Here is a 17,879-nt window from a genome sequence, read left to right as displayed (position 1 = left end):
TTTCTTCTATCCTTCCCCCATGGATCACCCCTTCCCCGCTCCTCTTCTTCCCGTCTCTTCGGGATATTTCTGTCTGGGCTTGTCAAGCATACAAGGGGAACGGACAACACCAGACAGACCTGGACGCCTTGTAGCATCGTTCGTCTCGAACGATGAGAGACGTGAAATACTTTTTTTCCTTTCTTCCCTTGACGTTTTGAAATCCGCTGTTCCCAATGCTTATCCCCCTCCCCTTTTCTTTTCCCTTTCCCCCTATTTCCCTAATCAACCTCTCTCCCCCCTTGAACCCGGAAACTCGGGTATCACGTCATCCGTTCTCATTCTAATCAGCGTTTGGCTCTGCTTCATGGCCTAGAGAAGAGTAACAACTCAAAAAGGAAATGAGAAAAAAAACTGTAAAAGATAGACATGGAGGCAGAGACGAGGCCGAGTCAGACTAGCATATCCTTTTTTCGTTTCAAGTCGGGCTTATCCATGCCTTGTCTGATTTGTCAAAGGGACGGCATGGATGAAGAGGGGCACAAAGGGAAAATCTCCAACGTAGGAGGAAGGGGAAGCGGGGGGAAGGTTTATCCGAGTCTACCTGCCTCTTTCTACAGGGTTGCAGCAGTCAAAGTGGTTGATCATAGATCTGTGGCAAGTTTTCAGTGTAGATCCCTTGTTTCCTACACTACACACTGTTCTTTCGTTTATATCATGGTTTTAGTTCCAATGTATTGGCTCAAGTACGGTAATGGGCACTACTAGGGCCTCGTCCTACTCCCACCGTCATCACGACAAATGTCAAGTAGCGTGTGAAAGAGGCGGATGGACAGAGAGGGAAAAATGTTCAGCGAGGCAGAGAAGCTGGTTGGCCGCCTTGGGGAAACTGGTGTCCGATCTGAAAACATGCCAGTTTCGATCCCATCTGCACAAGTCACCCACGACATTTCAGTCTCACAGTCGTCCGAGTACGAATAACGGAGAGCGGTTGTGCCTGGTCTGATGTGGCGTGTGTGCGTCTAAGTGTGCGGGACACATAGGCTAGGCCCAGCGACCGTTTGTAGGGTATGGCCAAGTATCAAACATCGCATGGCAATGAAAGAAGGGTTGGGCAAGGACGAACTTCCCGCCGCCACCGTCAGTAGCAGTAGTAGCAGCAGCAGTACAGTCAGAGCGAGCGACGGGAACATCTGTGTGCCTGCTGACTTGTCATCTCTGTGCCGAGCTGTCAGTCAAGAGACGACCTGACCAATCCGAAGCTCGGCAAGACGAGGGACCACGGGCTTTAGATCAACAAGATGAAAGTGACAAATCGCTCTGACGCCGGGTGTCAAAACCGTCCGTAGTTGACAGGTCGGCGCAGGAAGCAAGCGTAGCGTACGCCCCGAAGCGACGGGTTGGGTTGGTTGGTGTCGGTTGGTGTCGGTTGGTGTCGTCTTTCTGTGACAAGCTTCACCTCAAGACCTTTTTCTCGCAAACTGTCGTCTAGAAGAGGCAAACAGGGCAGTGCCTTTCTGTACATTGTATGAGTGTGCGGGCGGGACTGATGTTTCTTCTTTCGCGACAAGTCCAAAGAGGGGGGGGTGGCGCAGTCCGTCAACTCGGTCCCCAACGGTTGCTGTCAAAAAAAAAACCAAAAAAAATCTAGAGAATGCGACTGGCTGGCAGATGTGACAAGTCGTCGGGCCCCTCTGTCTTTGCTGCCATGCTAAATTCTAAAAAGGCGTGGATAGTTGTGTGTGTAGGGATCCGACAAGCAGCAAGATCCTGTACGTTGCAAACCGTCCCATTTCCAGAGAGGAAAAAGAAAATAAACAGAGGAGAGACCCCCTCCATCCCTGCACCACGACGGAGAAGGAAGGAAAAGAGTCAGCGAGAGTACCCGAACATCGACAGACGGTGGTTTGACAGCGGGTCATGGATATGCACGACATAACATCATGCGAGAATCCGAAAGGAAAAGAGGCAAATCAGAGAAAGGGTATCTCGAGGCCAACGCGGTGAAGAAACAATCTCGCTCCCGCTTTGGCACTAAGACAGGTTCTGGAGTTTCTCTCTAGATTCCGTGCGCCATGTGCTGTACGTACCATACTCTTTTTGTTTGAGCCCATCTGTCGGGAGTTGGGAGAAACGAATCTCTCCATGCTGGGTCTCGCTCTCCGTTCTCTATCCGTCCTTTTGCTCTTTGCACCGGACGTCGATGTCAAAAGTTGCATGTCTGAAAGTGTCAAGTTCCGCTGTCGTCGGGAATTCGCATCCAAGGTCTGGATGCGTGAACGGATTGCGATTCGCTCGCCAGAAATCGTGACAGGTGCTAGGGTACACCCTGGCACATTGGGGGGGAGGAGTTCCCAGTCCCAAAATGAAGGATTTTTTTACGATTTGACAGGGCGCTTGGGCCATGTTAAGGCTGGGTTCAAGCTCCAGGGGACGAAAGATGTGAGGGGACGAGGAAGCGGATGGACAGTGGGCTGGGTGGATGAAGACAAGGAGTGTTTGGTAGGGATTGTTGATGAGCATCGCCATCCGGCTCTGGCTCTGGCTCTGGCCGCCCTGCCCTGTCCTTCTCCTGTCTCCTCCTCCTCCTTCCCATCGAGCGTTGAGTCTTCGGGGTCCCTTCCAGCCGCGCCGGGTTCCCCAGCGGCACTCGCGTACGTACACGTACACCGGATTCGGCAGATTGGCAGCCAAACAGTCGGCTGGCTGGCCGGGATCAGATCAAGGCAAACGAGCGGAGAACAGGCATCGATTTCTGGCACCGGTCGGACCTGCCTGTTCAGTTTCAGATGTCCGGAAGCAACGCCAGAACATTGCCAATTGTGCACGGCTTCCGGGCCAAGGTCTGCCGCGAATAGCCCAGATTTCACCTGCGGTCATTGCCCGCGGGGCGAGTTGACAAGTTGCGAGTGGATGAGATGCCAGACAGCCCCATGCTTCGGCCTCAGGGGCCAGGAAAGCCAATGTGTGAGCCTTCTGCCTTTTCGTATCCCTGCTGGTCACGCCAGTCTTGCGTCCAGCGTTATGAAGGTTGCTCCCCCAAGCCTGGCTGATCCTTGGAGATGACGGGGAGCATGGTGTCGGCAGAAGGCATGTTTGGATGTTAAACCTCCTAGCCACTTTGCCACTCCACTCGAATCGTCCTAGTCCGATCCATCAGCGTTGGTTCTGGTGGTGCCCTTGCGGCTGTCAAACTTGACAGATCCCCTTCACAATTTGGTTACTAGTGGGGAGAACCGAGGCCGATAATCGATGTGACTCCCACCGTCGAGGGGTGCAGATGGAGCTCTCGACCAGGTCCAGCAATAAGACCTCCTGTGCCCGCGGGAAATGACTTCATAATGAGCCCAGATATCTCGTCAATCAACTGTCCTTGAACACGCTTTTAGTGGGGTCCGATATCTGCCGACTCCCAATAATGTTTCTGCGATTCTTTCAACCTTGCGACGGCCGCTTGGATCTGGGCCTGGACTTGGACTATGCACCGTGTCAAATGTAAAGGTATGCAGGTTGCAGGCTCATTAGCCTTGCACAAGATCTCATCGGACCCAAAATTTCCTTCCATTGCCAATTCCCCCTCAGTCGAAGAGCGCCACTGGAATGATCTTGAGCGGTGCCAGGCAAAATATGCTTTTGCCCCTGTAGGATGTCGACAGGCTGCAGTCGTGATGGCTCCGGAGCTGCAAACCACTCACAACAGTATCTGCGCCTGACTTTCACAAAACAGACGATGTGACTGTCCATCCTTGCGTTGTTTACCTACCGCTAAACGTTGCTGTCACCCTAAAGCTTCGCGCTTGACATGCGGAGTAAAAACGCGGCTGCATCAAGTGACGTTGCCGCAACCGAATTTCTCTGGACAAGACTGCAGGTTCAGTCTGAACGGAACTACCGGTTGGTGGACCTCATGATCTCCATCAGATATGTCTGTGTCACTTCCAATGCGCCCAGAGGAGCAAGGCCCGTACATGATGTATCCAGCACGGCCGCCCCAAGGCGGCTGTGTTACTCAATAAGGAGCAGCTTGCGCGACGCGATTCACGGGGCTGTGACCAGGGTCACCACCGCCTAAAGATCCGATCTGGGTGTCCCAGAGAAGGAAATATCGTCACGACTTCCATTCGCGAGGTACAAGTGATGCCGGCCTTCGTAAAGGATCCACTGAATTCCCAGGTCTACGGGATGGTTGGACAACTTGGCTTGTCTTGATTGCACCAAGAGAGTCCAAAGCGGGATAGGGCCTATCTGGAAGCCTGCATCTCGTACGACGTGCCTGGACGTCAATGAAAGGTTTGGCCAAGCTGATGATGATGATGCCGGTGAACCCCGGCAGTGCAGTACAGTGCCGTTGTATCTTTCCTGTGCAAGGTGAACACGAGCCGCTGACGGCTTTACATTGGCGAGGCCCTCAGTGAAAGCTACACACCCAGCAACGTTGAGTTACTAACGATAGAGAATACTAGGTGGTCGCAGCGGTTGTTAGCTCAAGGGAACCCTGTTCTCGAAAAGCGGAAATCGTCAGATGGCAGGCCCTCGTATCCGAATATCCGACAGACCCATTATGAGACTAGATTGTGACAATCTGCAGAATCTGGATCGAAAGTATATTAGCATTTCGTCGTGTGTAGCGTGGTAGTCAGTCGACTTTCTCCTGTCAAGAGCATCTCTCCAGGAACCTGCAGGATATCGGTGGGACGTCGGCCATAGTCCGCTATCAAAAAGAAAAGCAAGTGTCCGGTCGGTTGAAGATCATGCGAGACTATGCTTCATCGTACAGCAAAGCACCCAAAGGAGTATTTAAAAAAGCAAAACTTTCGGTGCTGTTCGGAGTTGCCAGCTACGAGGCTGTACTGTAGCAACTGTACTCTGAAGACAACCCGAGTTCCGCAAATGGTTCCCAGAACCCAAATACTGCCTTTAGCCAGGCTAGCCGACATTCGATGCGTAATTGTAGCCTAAAGGTGCTGGAACCCATTATAGGCCAAGGCTGTCTTTGTGGCCGACTGCTACATCTGACCAACCCTTCTGGACGCTTCGAAAGCACAGTAACGCAACAGAATGGAATGTGCATGGGTAGCTCAGTTACGAGTTGAAGGCTCCGCTGGGTCGCGTGTGAAGTACAAAGCATGCTGAGCTCTTTTCTAGGTAAAGAAAGAGAACAAGCATGCGCTCTGTGACATGTAGATTAGGAGCTGCCAGATGACGGGCTATAACACGAGTCTTGGTGACACGCCGGTATGCTTGCGGTATGTGACTGCACGTCCTTCAGTCGTACAGCCGCCCGTCCACTCGAGGAGTTGTTAATGTAGAGACCCGTTGAATTTGTTGCTGACGCCTTTGGGAGGTTGATGAGCAAGAGGGTACTTTGGGGGTCCTTGACAGTTTGTCTTGAGCAAGAAACCCATGCGGCTGGTTCTAGGGAGGCCACAACTGTATGGCACAGTCAAGCACATCTTCGCGAGACCGATGCTTGCCCTCAGCGACTTGCAAGAAGCACGAGCCAGGGGCTTTAACCTCAATAAAATTGATGTCCACCCACAGGCGCAACTTGAATGAGCGGGTCATCGTGACCGTGACTGTTGGCGTGAAGTGTCAGACCTTAAGGTTGCGGCTCACCCACACTTGACAGGCGAAGGAGCATTGCTACGGCAAGATTCTCGATCTTGCCACGATTCACTGGTGCGGTTCTGCCCGCCAGCTCTAGGGTCGTCGAACAATAGTTGGTCACTTCACACCAGCATACTGCAGTTGGATACGGCCCCCGGGTACCCAAAGGACCAAACTCCCGGGATGGGCCACCACGCCAAAGCAGCTGAACTTGACAATGTCGCGATAGCAGAATTTCTCCCGGTGCGGTCTCAGCTGCTTCCCCCCACACTTGAGCAGTATCCTCAGCATAGACATTGTACCGCTTCAAATGACTTACATGTGTTCCCAATCATTCCCTCGCAGGCTGCGGATACAGCAGTTGTGTTCGTGTACGGGCGTTCGGTACGTTTCGGTAGTGGGAAAGGGACGGAGCCGGTTCCGAGTCGAATCGAAACGTGGAGCCAGAGAATATTGGTGGGGTGGTACGGTAGCAAGACATCCCTGAAACCACCCCAGCTGGCGGGCTCTGCCGTCTCATCAATGAAAGCCGGCCCCTTGTCTTAACAAAGGAGATCCATTTGGATGGGAACCCTCGCGACGGCTAATCTTTGCTTAGTTTGGTCATTTTTGCGAATATGATCCCTGTATTTGCGGTTGAATGGGCCACCCAGCGATCTGGCAGGCCGAGTAAGCCTGGCATTTCGTCGAGAACAACGAGTCCCGTTTCTTTCTCCCATATGGGGACATCGTGGAGCTGTCAAACGTACGATGCCATGTGTTGGTGCGCGACAACCTGGAGTCAAGTCTCCACCTCAGCGATCCTTTGCGGGCTCTTCTGCAATGAAGACCGAACATGCCGCTTGACAGACAGATGCGAACACGGACGTTGAGAATGGGCAATGGTTCGGGAAGAATTGTTAGCACAAAGGCGACGCCGCCCGTCCGCCGGCATTGCACATCGCAGTACAGATATCTGGGCCGCTATGCAAATAGATGAAGGGAAGCTGCAGCAAGTCAATCAAGTCTTCTGAAACATGAGGCGTTGAGGCGAACAGACGCTCACCACGCGATAGTGATGTTGTGTCCGTTCGGGCGATCTAGTCGATGGATGATCTATTTCAGTCGACTCGAGATGGGCTAGAATCACTATTTCATCAATTGCGCTGTTGCGTTGAAGTTCTCTAGAAAAACGTACCTGACAGCTACCTGAAGCTTCAAATATCATTTAGAAGGCGCTTTTCCAAGTCGTGGATGGACGTCTTCGGGAGCAATTCGGAGCGTACACCTCTGTGACACAGGGTATTTTTAGGGTCCCATCGTCCACTCCCCATACGTATGGCCCTTCCTTGTCAATGCGGTCAGAACGTATCTGGACCGTGTGGGTATGACGAAGCAAACCTCCACAGCAGCCTGTGAATCCCCTTTTTACCCTTGAAAGGTGGAGGAGCAATAGTGCGCGGTGAAGTTGGACCGCGTTGACCGCTGCCTGGTGGTACTGAGGATTGCTGATTTGGACATATCAGAAGGGCGGCAACGCGAGCGTATGGATTCTACTTGGCGTCGAACGATGTGCAGACGGGAAGCAAGATCGATTTGGGAACAGCGACAAGTCAAGATCGCGCATGCTGCTGGCGTCTGCAGTACCGACCGATGCAAATTGCATCTGGCGGCATCGGTGAGGCGGGCGACCTGAGGGGATTCGGACATGGTCCAAAGAAATAGCAGCACTCCATCATGCAGTTTGCTTGACACAGTATTGGCAGCCAATGGGGTGGTCGCATTGGCATGCGCAGGCTGGCACACTGACAAGCGGCTGGAGCCCCTCAGGCAGCACCGCGAAGTACTCCAGCAGGAGTCCAGTGGGAAGATCGTCCTGTCCCGTTCTGCAGGTGGGCATGTGCTCCGGTGCACAGGGCAGCGGGAACGTGCAATGATGGTGGTAGCTTGTGGTTGATTGATGATTAGTGATGCCGGGACCGCTCAGTGGCTGAGGCAATAGAATATTGGTCGAAGGCTTTCAAGGAACGGAGACGAGCAGTTGACGGGAGTTCCCAGCTCCTGGTCGACGCGCAGGGATACAAAAAAAGTCGAGTTTGGCAGTTTAATTACCGTTCCCCTGAGCAGGATTGAAGAAGACTGGACTTCCGACGTCGTAGAACAATGCCGATGTATTCTTGATGGGCTCGGTCCCCATTTGATAGCCAAAAGTCGGCCCTCGTTCATGTCAACGCGCAGCCAGTGGCGTCCAGCCTCGGGGAAAATATAACTGAATTTAGGGAGGGGGGCATCCCGCAACGGCAGCAGGAAGAGCAGACTTCTTCTAGTCTGCTTCGGCTTTTCCAGGTAGAAAGATTCAAGCTCGGCGGTCAACGAGTCTGGCCAGAATTTGAAACGGCACTGAACAGTTGGTCGGTTCTGTGCGTGGACCGGAAGGAACCCGCGCTTGACGGTGCCGTGTTGGGAAGGATTTGAAGCTTGTGCGCGTGCGCGCAGAGGGTGTTTGTTGATCGGGTTTTCATGCAGAGTAAACAGTCGAGTGTCTGAGGTCGGTTGCTTGCACAAGTGTGTAGATGGATGCGTTTGAGGTGCTTGCTGGTGCTTGCTGGTGCTTGGTGCGGTTGGGTGGGCGTGCGATGAAGCGCCATCGGGCGTGTGTGCGCATATGCATGACCCAGATCCCGGTGATGGATATCGGTGAAGATGAGGTTGCCCAGGTTGTTGTCTCCCCGGGTAATACATCACATATCACATCGGAAAGGGTCGTCGTTGGCGGATGTTCGCAGCAGTCATCAAGTCCGGGTCTATGGCACCGGTGAAGACGGGTGTGGACGGTTAGCAAATGGGAAATCTGGATCGGAAAAAGCCTCCCCGCTCCATCCGTCAATTTTTGGATGGGAGCCAATGGGAAGGGCGAAAGGAAGGGGTATCCTCCGGAAGGAGAGATGCTACGGATAATTAGGACCAGTATTCCGTGAGGCAGGCAAGGCAGGCAAGGTAGGCAAGGCAGGCAGAGGGAGGGATGCATGCGAGTGCCAGCCAGACCTTGATTGTACCTTCCTTGCCTTGAGGTACTCTGTATTCGTTAAGATACCTTGGGTACCCGACCAATACAGATACAGATACAAAGCACAGGCAGGGCTGCTAAGGTGCGACCAAAGGCCTTGCACTCGAGCCTGTACTTGCTTTCGCTTGCAGGCAAACAATTCATCAATTCAAATTCACCTAGGAGATGGAAAGTGGGCCCTTTGCTTACACTACGCCGCGGCATTCCTCCAGGTCCAAGGCCAGCCAAGGGTCAACGTCACGGGTGGACAGCGCAGGCGGCAGGGCAGGTTCAAGACCGGGGGCCCAGGGGGCCGGACCAGACAGGGAGTCAACGACATTCAATGCAAGTCAGTCTCGCTGTCTGCCTTTTTTGTCTGCTTCCTGCTTCACTATTCCAGCTTTGCCGGGTTTAGGTTGGGGTTTCTATTTTCTGCAGGGTCACAATAAGATTACACTTCTATTTTCTCTCTAATTTCCTTCAGTACCGGCGTAGAAGCAAGCCATCAGCACGTAGCCCGGGTGTCAAGTGACGTCTGGGGCGGGACCGAGGACGCAGCGGCGTGCGGGAATCGAGACTCGTTTTCGAACCGTCTGGGGGCGTGAAGTTGCGTAAAGACACGAACGGCAAGGTCGGCGAGGCACTACCATGAGGCTAGACGTAGTCTACCCTGCCGCCTCTAAAGCCAGCTGTGTCAGACTGCTGGAGCCTGCTATCGTCTGCTTTTTTCTGGCGGTCCAGCCCATTGTTGATAGACATCGGAGTAGTCTGGGCCAGAGAATCAAAGCTTCGATCAAAGTGGACTAGTGCCATGAGCGTGGTGGCTATTTGCGTTTTGTCTGAGAGTCGTTGATTCCATTGTTTGGGGTCCTGATGAGAAGAAGTGCGACGAGAGGAAAGAGTAAGGAGGAAAGGAGGCTGGCCGCTAAGAGAAATGGCAGGTGCAAGTGAGACGGCAGGCACAAGTGCAAAGTGCAAGAGCAGTTGCAAAGTCACCCAGTGGCTCTCTCCCCCTTCAATTCAACTTCAACCCGCATATCCACTTTTCAGACCTTAATGAAAAGAAACACTTGCTCATTGGCCAGCTAGACCTTGGGTGCCTGGTCATGGATAAACCCAAGGTACGTATCCGTACAGAGAACCACGGATACCGTAAGATAAGGTAACTCTAGAATGCTGCACTTGTCAGGCTACCTTGACAAGGCAGTTCTCAACAGTGCATCTTTTTATGCACATCTCAGACTTGTGCTGTCCGGGCTCCTCTCTGACGGACGGGTGCAGATGCCATCTAATCATGATGCATCAGCTTCTGCATCGCAATCGAACTGGTGCGCCTGTCTTGCTTGCCAGATGCCTATCACACCAAAAGACCGCAAGTCTGAAGACGATATACGCGCCAGACCGGGCGCAAGCACAACGCCATCAACACCACCCACCACCCACCACCCCGCCGCCGCCGACCACCACCCTGAGCCTCTCGGTCAAGCCCGAGCTGAGTACGTATCGATACGTACAAGCCATCGGGAGCTCCATGCCGATGGCTACGACAACGGCGAAGGACGACGACAAGGTAGCGACCGCAACGGTGGGCATATCCATGCACATGAGAGTCGGTGCAGTGCATCCCCGAGATCGATACCCAGCATCGGCTGTGAGATCTGGGCAAGCAAACCAGCAGCCTCCCGCACCGCCCACCATCACCCGACCCATGCGGTCGCCGGTTATAGCCAACCAAAGACAACTGCCGTGCCGACAAGAGTATTGTGTGCAATCCCAGCCGGTCTGGAGAGGCTTTCCGATGCCCCAGATCCAAAGTTGGTGGCAGCCATGGCGATGTCGATGCATATTGCACGACAAAAGAACCACTACAACATGCGCAATTGCAGGCACTTCATCAACAAGCAAACTACAACCCGCCACGGTCTGTATTACCTCGCGAAACTGTATCTTTTTTCCTTAGATACGCACTTGGACTATCCAAGGACACAGCTACCCTCAGACAAGCCAACGATAGACTACGGTGCTTTCTGCTATCTAGCCTGATCCCACGCGAACGTGCTCACGAAGCTCGGAGCTTTCTGCAACCAGCTTGCCTGCGGCTATAATCTAGTCGCCATCACAAGCGCCAAGCCCAACCATGTACGGTGCGCTGTCACTCCTGCTTGGCTTTGCGACAGGCATGTATCGACCAGCACGGAGCCCGTTGGCTGGTGGCGTGCAGCTGTTATCGTCTCTGCCAGCCCTAAACACAGACTGTTGGCCTGTCGCATGGACCGCTCTGCGCTGGGGAGAGGCCATTGTACCGCCGGAGGAATCGGTACCTGCAGTGGGCGCAGAGTCCGCCTGGTTGCTCCGGCTAAGATGCTACTCAAATTAGCGCAAAGCGTCTGGGGGATCGTCGTGCTGGCCGTTGCTAAGCTACAGGGCGAAGAAGAGCAGCAAAGCCTAGCTACGAGTACCCCGAGAGCCACGAATGGCCCTGAGTTCGAAGCTGTGACGGGATCGGCCTCGCACTGCATTCTCGCCATATCAAACAAAACAGCCAGCAGGGGGCGTCTGGGAACCGGGATGCCGTCAACCGCCGCGCCAGGGCCAGCGAGTGATCACGCTGCTCCTCGCCATTTGAGCCAGTCGGAGTGCGGACTACTCGAGGAGTGATTAAGATAGGCGACCCAAACCATGGCCACTTAAGCAACACAGACAGTATTACGGGCTGAACATGCGTCCGGCACGTCCAATGGATAATGGACATCACAGCTGCAACGTCTCCTCCTCCTCCTTGCCTACATCTCGGACGTCAGGCTTGTGAAGCTACCATGGCCCCTGTCGACCCATCAGTCAGCACCCGGGCTTCCGTCTCGCCTGGTCTGCACTCCTGTGTATGATGTGCACCCCGTTCCGACGGAAACCCAACTCGACTGTTGGGGCGCAGCAACTTGAGGCGACACCTGACAAGGAGCCTTCATGACAGTTCCTGAAGAGCCAATCGCAAGTCGAGCTTGCGTTTGACAACGTGAACAATCCCATCTTTGATTCCGATCAACCTCAGATCAACCATACCGTGGTCGCACCTTGCAGCCAATCGCAATTATTGTTTACCCAGATCTCACGAACCTTCCAGCCTTTTGAGCTGTCATGCACACGCCTTGAGCCGTTTCTGGGACCTGTCAAAGGGATTGCGAGCAGCAAAAACATCGTGGGATCCCAGGCGGTGCCGTCGTAAGGATTCACCACGGCCGCCAGGGCAAAACATTGATGCTACTCGGAACCTGCCATTTCCTTTCCAGCCACAGACAGCCCCAGTCAACTATGGTGCTGACCGGGGCCACAGGATCACCGCGGTAGATCTGCGTTTTTGACAGCTCTTCCTCGCGCGGACGGCTTCGGCTCCGGACGTGCTGCCTGTACCTGTGTGCCTGTATACCCTGCGACAGACGACAAGAACTCGGCCCCTTCCTGAAGTTGACGCTTGACGATTGAGGCGCCAATACCCTGATTAGCCTGCTTCCCAAAAAAGGACTTCTACCAGAAGTTGAAACGGTAGTCAAGGGTCTTGACCAGAACACACTTAGTGCGCTTCTCCGACCCGGCGGTTCTCCCAGGCCTGGATGCTGCTCAAGAGCGCAAATGCGTCGCTGAAAAAAAAAAAACACATTCTCGGGCGGCTTACAGTGGGCGGGAAAAGAATATGGAGTCACAGAGACGTCTTGAGCCGCATGACACTCTGCACCACCTTGATGCTTTGCGGGGAGAGGGACAGGAGGGGACGGCTGAGTGACAAAAGTTGCACATGTCAAAGTTTGATCCTCACCAATCGCAGACCAGTAACTCTGCTCAACTGGATGCTTCGTTTTAAAGTCACGCCTGCAGACACTTCCTGATAAGGCAAATGTCAGAACGATCCGATAGCCAGATGTGGCCCGTCATGGGAAGCCGCGCCGCATACATCGCACGCAACTGTTCCCAAACACTCAGACGGAAGAAAAGCATCCAATGACGGTTGTCGTTTCAGTCTACATAGGTTGTCCTTGGATCGAGGTGCCATGACTTCTGTTGACAAGCACAGCCTCCATCATCGAATGTTGCGGACGAGGGATTGAGCCGAGTTGGAAGCTCAGCGACTGGTTGAACCCAAGAACACCCAGACACAACCACAAGGGAAGTTTGGGGCACGTCACAGACGTCAGCTGCGACCAGGCAACTGACGGGTGGCTTGGAGAGTCCAAGGGAGACGGAAAAACAACAACAGAGTTCATCGGCTTGGTTTCTTCAATCCGAAGCTTGGGAAAGCTTGGGATGGACGTTTGAATCGTGTTCCCTGCCCTCTCACTCGTCCGCAGACTCGCGCGGCTATGTCAAATACTTGAGCCTGCGACGCTCGCGGACCTTATTCAGGCCTCGCACAAGAATGCGATACCTGTATAGCGTTAGGATTGGGCTGAAGGGGGTGGGCGTGTCAGCGGCGAATGGCATAGCCGCTCTAGCGCACAACTCAACTTTGCTTGCCTTTCCTTCCATCGAGGAGACTTCCGGACCCGCCCTGTTGTTCAGGATGGCTGTTGGACAGGAATTTTGGGGGAGGAGGGGCGCGCGGGGGGGGGGGCGTGGACGGGATCGAGAAAAGACAGGCAGGGGAGCGCCATCACGTCAAGGCTCCCCTGGCTGCTGCTGTCCTGGCCTTACCCCCAGTCCCCCTACTTGAAAACATCGTCTGTCCATCCATTCACCTCATCCGCAGGCACACTCGTCAGACACACCGCACACTTGACACCAGACATGCACACACGCGCACATTGGCATACGAGCTCGAACCGGAACTTCAACAACCAGTTGCAGAACGATACGCTCATCAACACTCACCACAGCTTTGTGACACACCATCCATCACTCGCTTTCTTGACGGGAGTTCCCTTTCCTGTCAAGATGTCTTCAAGTCATGCCATGTTGGACGTAAGCCTATGTAGAGCTGTCTCACTCCCTGACCATGTGCACCAAAAAGAAAGCAGCCCGGTATTTGCAGAATTAACGGCGCCTCACCGAGGGGGCGAGCACGAGCGATGTGTTTCAAGATGTTAAATCGAGAGAGATAGAGAGAGAGATAGTTGCTAGATTGCTAGACCTTTTCTACGGTAACCCGTCTTCCAGACCCGATTGCTCACGGACGATCGAGCTGGTCCAGCAAGAGGTTCAGGAAGATTCAGGACTCCCGCTGTCTTCTATTTTCGACTGCTGAGCTCAGACAGCAGTTGTTCAGCGGGTCGAGAACGCCATCTCGAACAACAGACATTTCTTGGGCGATGGCTGCATTTGCCGTACTTCGCATACGAGTTGCGTACCTACTCAAGGTTCGAGGGTGGTGGACGGAGCCGACAAGGCTTTCACTGCTCGCCCTTTGTCGCTTTCGATAGTCTTCATCTTCTCTTCGGCAATGCTATGGACACTCATTCATGTCAATATTGGACAGAATCTATCCTGAACCCATCTCCGGTTTACCATGTTCCCTCGGTCAACCTCCTCCGATCGGGAAATGACGGCCTGCTTGGTCAGACACGTTTACGTACCAGAGTAGGAACCAGGCCGCCAGTGCTGGCCCCCGGTCGATGGGACTGTATTTTATGTCATTTGTGCATATCTCTTTCTATTCGTATATCCGTATTGTTCACTCTAAATCCGTCAAAGGACCTGAGCGCGGCCAGAGCGTTACAGACGACGATGAAGGGGCTTGGCTGGAGGGTGAGGTAACTCTACGCCAGCGCGCCAGTTGCATATGTGATGGCACGTTGAATAGTAGTCGTTGAGGTAATGCAGCGCCATTGAGCATCTCCATGTCCGCCGCGCGCGCCCCCCCCCTTCGGGCAATTTCATCTACATCACAACCGTCCTGGCCCCGGGTGGGAGCCACGAGCAGCCGGGGAGCACAAGTAGACCCCTGCCCACAGACGCTACGGCTTCCCTAGTGGCTCTTTTCGTGTCACTGTTCAAGTAGGCTAGTGCTTCTCCCATCTCTTCCACTCTTCTTCTTGTATCCCGGTCACTTTTGTTCAGACCCCTATCCATGCTGTCCTGCTGGCACATCCTCAAGTACCACCTCGAGCTAGCATAATCAGTCCGTTGCCCACCAGAGGGAACGCCACCGAAGCAATCCCAGGACCAGGCCCTGACTGGGTGTGGGTACGGACGGTGTGGTCCTGCGACCCTGGTCGAGATGGGCAATCCCATCATCCTCCTCTTGTTCCTCATCGACGGCCTGCTTGTACCCTGATCGTCCTCTTGCCATGCCACCCATGCCCATGCCTCGCAGCTCTGGGCTAGTTCAGGTTTAGTCTGTTCCGTCAAAACCATCCTCCCTCCCCCACATCAGCAAAGGCCTCGTTCCCAGATACATACATAGCAAGGCATTAAGCATCCGTGGGCTGTGCGCTTCTTCTCCAATTCACTTGCTCTACTCTCCACGGTCCGATTCACAAGAACCTACTAGTTGGGGGCTCTTTCGTCTGAGGCTGGTTCGTGTCAGTTTCAGTGTGCTCAAATCACCGTCTTAATTTGTCCAATTTGGCCTGTCGCCGGGTCCTCTTCCTCCTCCTACTCCTCCTCCACCTCGACACTTCTCTCCCATTTCCTATTTTGGCACCACATCTGTGCACCACTGCCCGTTAATCTACCTGCACAAGACCTCTCCCGAGCTCCAAGATATACAAAAGGACTGCCATCCCACCTTGCATCACCTCGATTATCACCGACTATCATCCCATTCGAGCTGCTTGTTGATTCACGGCTGGGACCACTTGACCATCACATCAGCAACCTTTTACTGCTTCTACTTCTTGACGCCTGCCTGTCTGTCGTTGACGAGAAATACCGTCTACTATTGTTCGACCTCGCCGCCGAACAAGCTTCATCAAGCAACATAACAAGCATCGTCGTTCGACGTGCCACTTTCACACGACGAACTTGTTCTGGCTGGACCGTATTAGGTACAGTCTACTCGCAGGCCTTCTCCACATAAGCACCTGGGCTGATCAGCAGCAGTCCTTAAAACCGCCGTGCGGCTTAACCGTTCAAGTCCGCCATTCTCTTCTTTAAAAACCCACAGGATCGAGCACCCAAGTGCCTTGTCCGCCACGGTCGTGTCTAAAAGACTTTCATTCTCCAAGAGAACAGCACAAGATGTCTATGCTCGCCATGGCTGCTCCGTCCCCCCATTCAGCATTCAAGAACTACCCCTGGAATGGCGGCAGGTCTTCCTCAGACTACTCCTCGCGTCCTCGTACTGAGCCCGAGAGAATCGCCTTGCCTTCAATTCGTCAGGTACGACGATTCTAACCGCTGCGGAGCGGCTTGAACATTGACTGACACAGTATACAGGCCATCCCGGAACTCCACCTTCGTCTGCAACCCCAGGAGGCCTCAACCACCAGAACTACTTCTTCCAACACCTCGCCAACAGTAGGATACGCCGGTGTTATGACACCTCCTGAGTATGTTCACTCGCCAAACTCGAACAAGAGGAGGAGACTCTCCATCGATGAGGAGCAAGAGAGCGAGAGAGTCAGCCGCGTCCCGAGATTGTACGAGAGCCCTGCCCGCATTCCTCAACGCCAAATCTCCCCGCCAGTACCGTCCCGCGCTGCCACTGAGAGCTGGACTGGATCCGCAAGGACGAGCCCCTACATGTCTTCCTCCGGCATGCCTTCCATGAGATCCCCCGCCATGGAGGTCAACGAGCGTCTCGAATCTCGCCCAACACTTCCCAGCCTACCGCCCATGAACTTTGAGAGAGAGTCGATCCCCATGCAACGTGTCCGTGGCCACTCCCAAGACGAATTCCAACCCATCCGCCCTTCCATGGGCATGTCTGCAGGGCCGATAATGGAGGCCGCTCCTTCATATCGCCCCAGTGGATACGCCTACGGATACCACCATCCCAGCCGAGTTCAGTCTCTTTCTCTTGGTGCCATCCACACCTTTGATCGCACGCCATTCTCAGCCGCCGGCTACGGTCACTACCCTGAGTTCATGCGCATCGGAGAGCTTGGTGCAATGGGCATGCACGGTGACAGCAAACAACGCAAGCGCCGCGGCAACCTGCCAAAGGAGACTACTGACAAGCTGCGTGCTTGGTTCGTTGCTCACCTGCACCACCCCTACCCTACGGAGGATGAGAAGCAGGAGCTCATGCGTCAGACCGGTCTGCAGATGAGTAAGTGTAAACCCGTCAGACTGTGTTCTCTTTTTCTCCCTTGGCTGGACAAAACGCTAATCTTTTCGCCTCTAGATCAAATTTCCAACTGGTTCATTAACGCGCGGCGCCGTCAGCTTCCCACCATGATCAGCAACGCCCGTGCTGAGTCCGACGCCATGTCCAGTCGCAGCGGCGAGAGCAAGATCCTCCCGTCGACAGAGCGCAACGAGTACGACGACGGCAAGCGCTCCAGCGTTCCCCTCAGCGACGGTGAGGCCTTTGACGAGGACCTCGACCTGAAGCAACGGCGCTCGGCGCATATCAAGAGGGGGAGCATCTAGGGAACGAGACAATAGGAAACGCCTCTTGAATCATCCGAGACAAAGAAAACAAGTCAAAAAAAAAAAAAAACCACCTAAACAAAGGGTCCTCTTCGAAACAAGAATTCTTTATCACTATACCAGACGCGCGCCTCATATTTCACCATTATCATTAACGACGGACCACGACCGCAAAAGACCCAACAACACAAAAATCGGCAAACTAGGGGCAAATTTCTAATATTCATGAGCTTTTGTATAAAAACAATACCACCAAGAGTTGATGGGATCAAGTCCCTCCTCCTGAAAGCACCCTTTTCTACATCGGCTGTACCTATGGGGATAATGTATTCTTACACACACAAAGAAAAGGCGACTGAGGTTTTTTGGAAGCCTTTTTTACACATCACACTCACACACACACACACACACACCAATGGGACACGGGGGCAGGATTTGGAAGGGGCGGATGGGAAACGGATGGGCAGGCGACTGGGGACAGACAGATATGCATAACAATTTTTTTTTTACTTTCTTTGGCAACTGTTCATCTTCGGAAAGGGGGGTGTGTGTTTCATGCGGGCCAAAGGGAACAACATTGTATTCTTCCTTACCACAGCCAAAGTAGAGGCTCTTCTCTTCACAGGATACGTAGAACGGTATCATTGTAACAAATTCTGTTTTATTTTATCCTGTGTGTGGAGCACCAAACTACAAATATGGACTTCCTTGTCTTGTATATCGTACCAACGCCCAAAATCACATT

The 17,879-nt window shown here is 53.6% G+C and overlaps 5 protein-coding genes across 5 annotated transcripts; 3 read left to right on the top strand and 2 right to left on the bottom strand.

The window, feature by feature from the left end:
* Window positions 1-2,250: 2,250 nt before the first annotated feature.
* On the top strand, window positions 2,251-3,045 carry CORC01_10090 (uncharacterized protein; the record flags this gene model as incomplete). Its single annotated transcript, XM_022621719.1, has 1 exon — window positions 2,251-3,045. One exon carries the CDS (start codon window positions 2,251-2,253, stop codon window positions 3,043-3,045), a length of 795 nt encoding a protein of 264 aa, XP_022471724.1.
* A 2,349-nt stretch (window positions 3,046-5,394) lies between these two features.
* On the bottom strand, window positions 5,395-5,883 carry CORC01_10089 (uncharacterized protein; the record flags this gene model as incomplete). Its single annotated transcript, XM_022621718.1, has 2 exons — window positions 5,395-5,555; window positions 5,715-5,883. The coding sequence occupies 2 exons, from the start codon at window positions 5,881-5,883 to the stop codon at window positions 5,395-5,397; spliced, it is 330 nt and encodes a 109-aa protein (XP_022471723.1).
* Window positions 5,884-6,993: 1,110 nt separating this feature from the next.
* Window positions 6,994-7,473, bottom strand: CORC01_10088 (uncharacterized protein; the record flags this gene model as incomplete). Its single annotated transcript, XM_022621717.1, has 1 exon — window positions 6,994-7,473. A coding segment is annotated over one exon (480 nt), but the record flags the coding sequence as incomplete, so codon positions are not given.
* A 2,488-nt stretch (window positions 7,474-9,961) lies between these two features.
* On the top strand, window positions 9,962-11,269 carry CORC01_10087 (uncharacterized protein; the record flags this gene model as incomplete). Its single annotated transcript, XM_022621716.1, has 2 exons — window positions 9,962-10,532; window positions 10,989-11,269. 2 exons carry the CDS (start codon window positions 9,962-9,964, stop codon window positions 11,267-11,269), a joined length of 852 nt encoding a protein of 283 aa, XP_022471721.1.
* Window positions 11,270-15,778: 4,509 nt separating this feature from the next.
* Window positions 15,779-17,134, top strand: CORC01_10086 (homeobox domain-containing protein; the record flags this gene model as incomplete). Its single annotated transcript, XM_022621715.1, has 3 exons — window positions 15,779-15,919; window positions 15,977-16,811; window positions 16,887-17,134. 3 exons carry the CDS (start codon window positions 15,779-15,781, stop codon window positions 17,132-17,134), a joined length of 1,224 nt encoding a protein of 407 aa, XP_022471720.1.
* Window positions 17,135-17,879: the final 745 nt, after the last annotated feature.

The sequence above is a fragment of the Colletotrichum orchidophilum genome, assembly GCF_001831195.1.
Source record: "Colletotrichum orchidophilum strain IMI 309357 chromosome Unknown Scaffold_97.1, whole genome shotgun sequence".
Classification (NCBI taxonomy): Eukaryota; Fungi; Ascomycota; class Sordariomycetes; order Glomerellales; family Glomerellaceae; genus Colletotrichum; species Colletotrichum orchidophilum.
The sequence above is the reverse complement of the archived record's forward strand: the minus strand, read 5'-3'. Positions and strand labels throughout refer to the sequence as shown.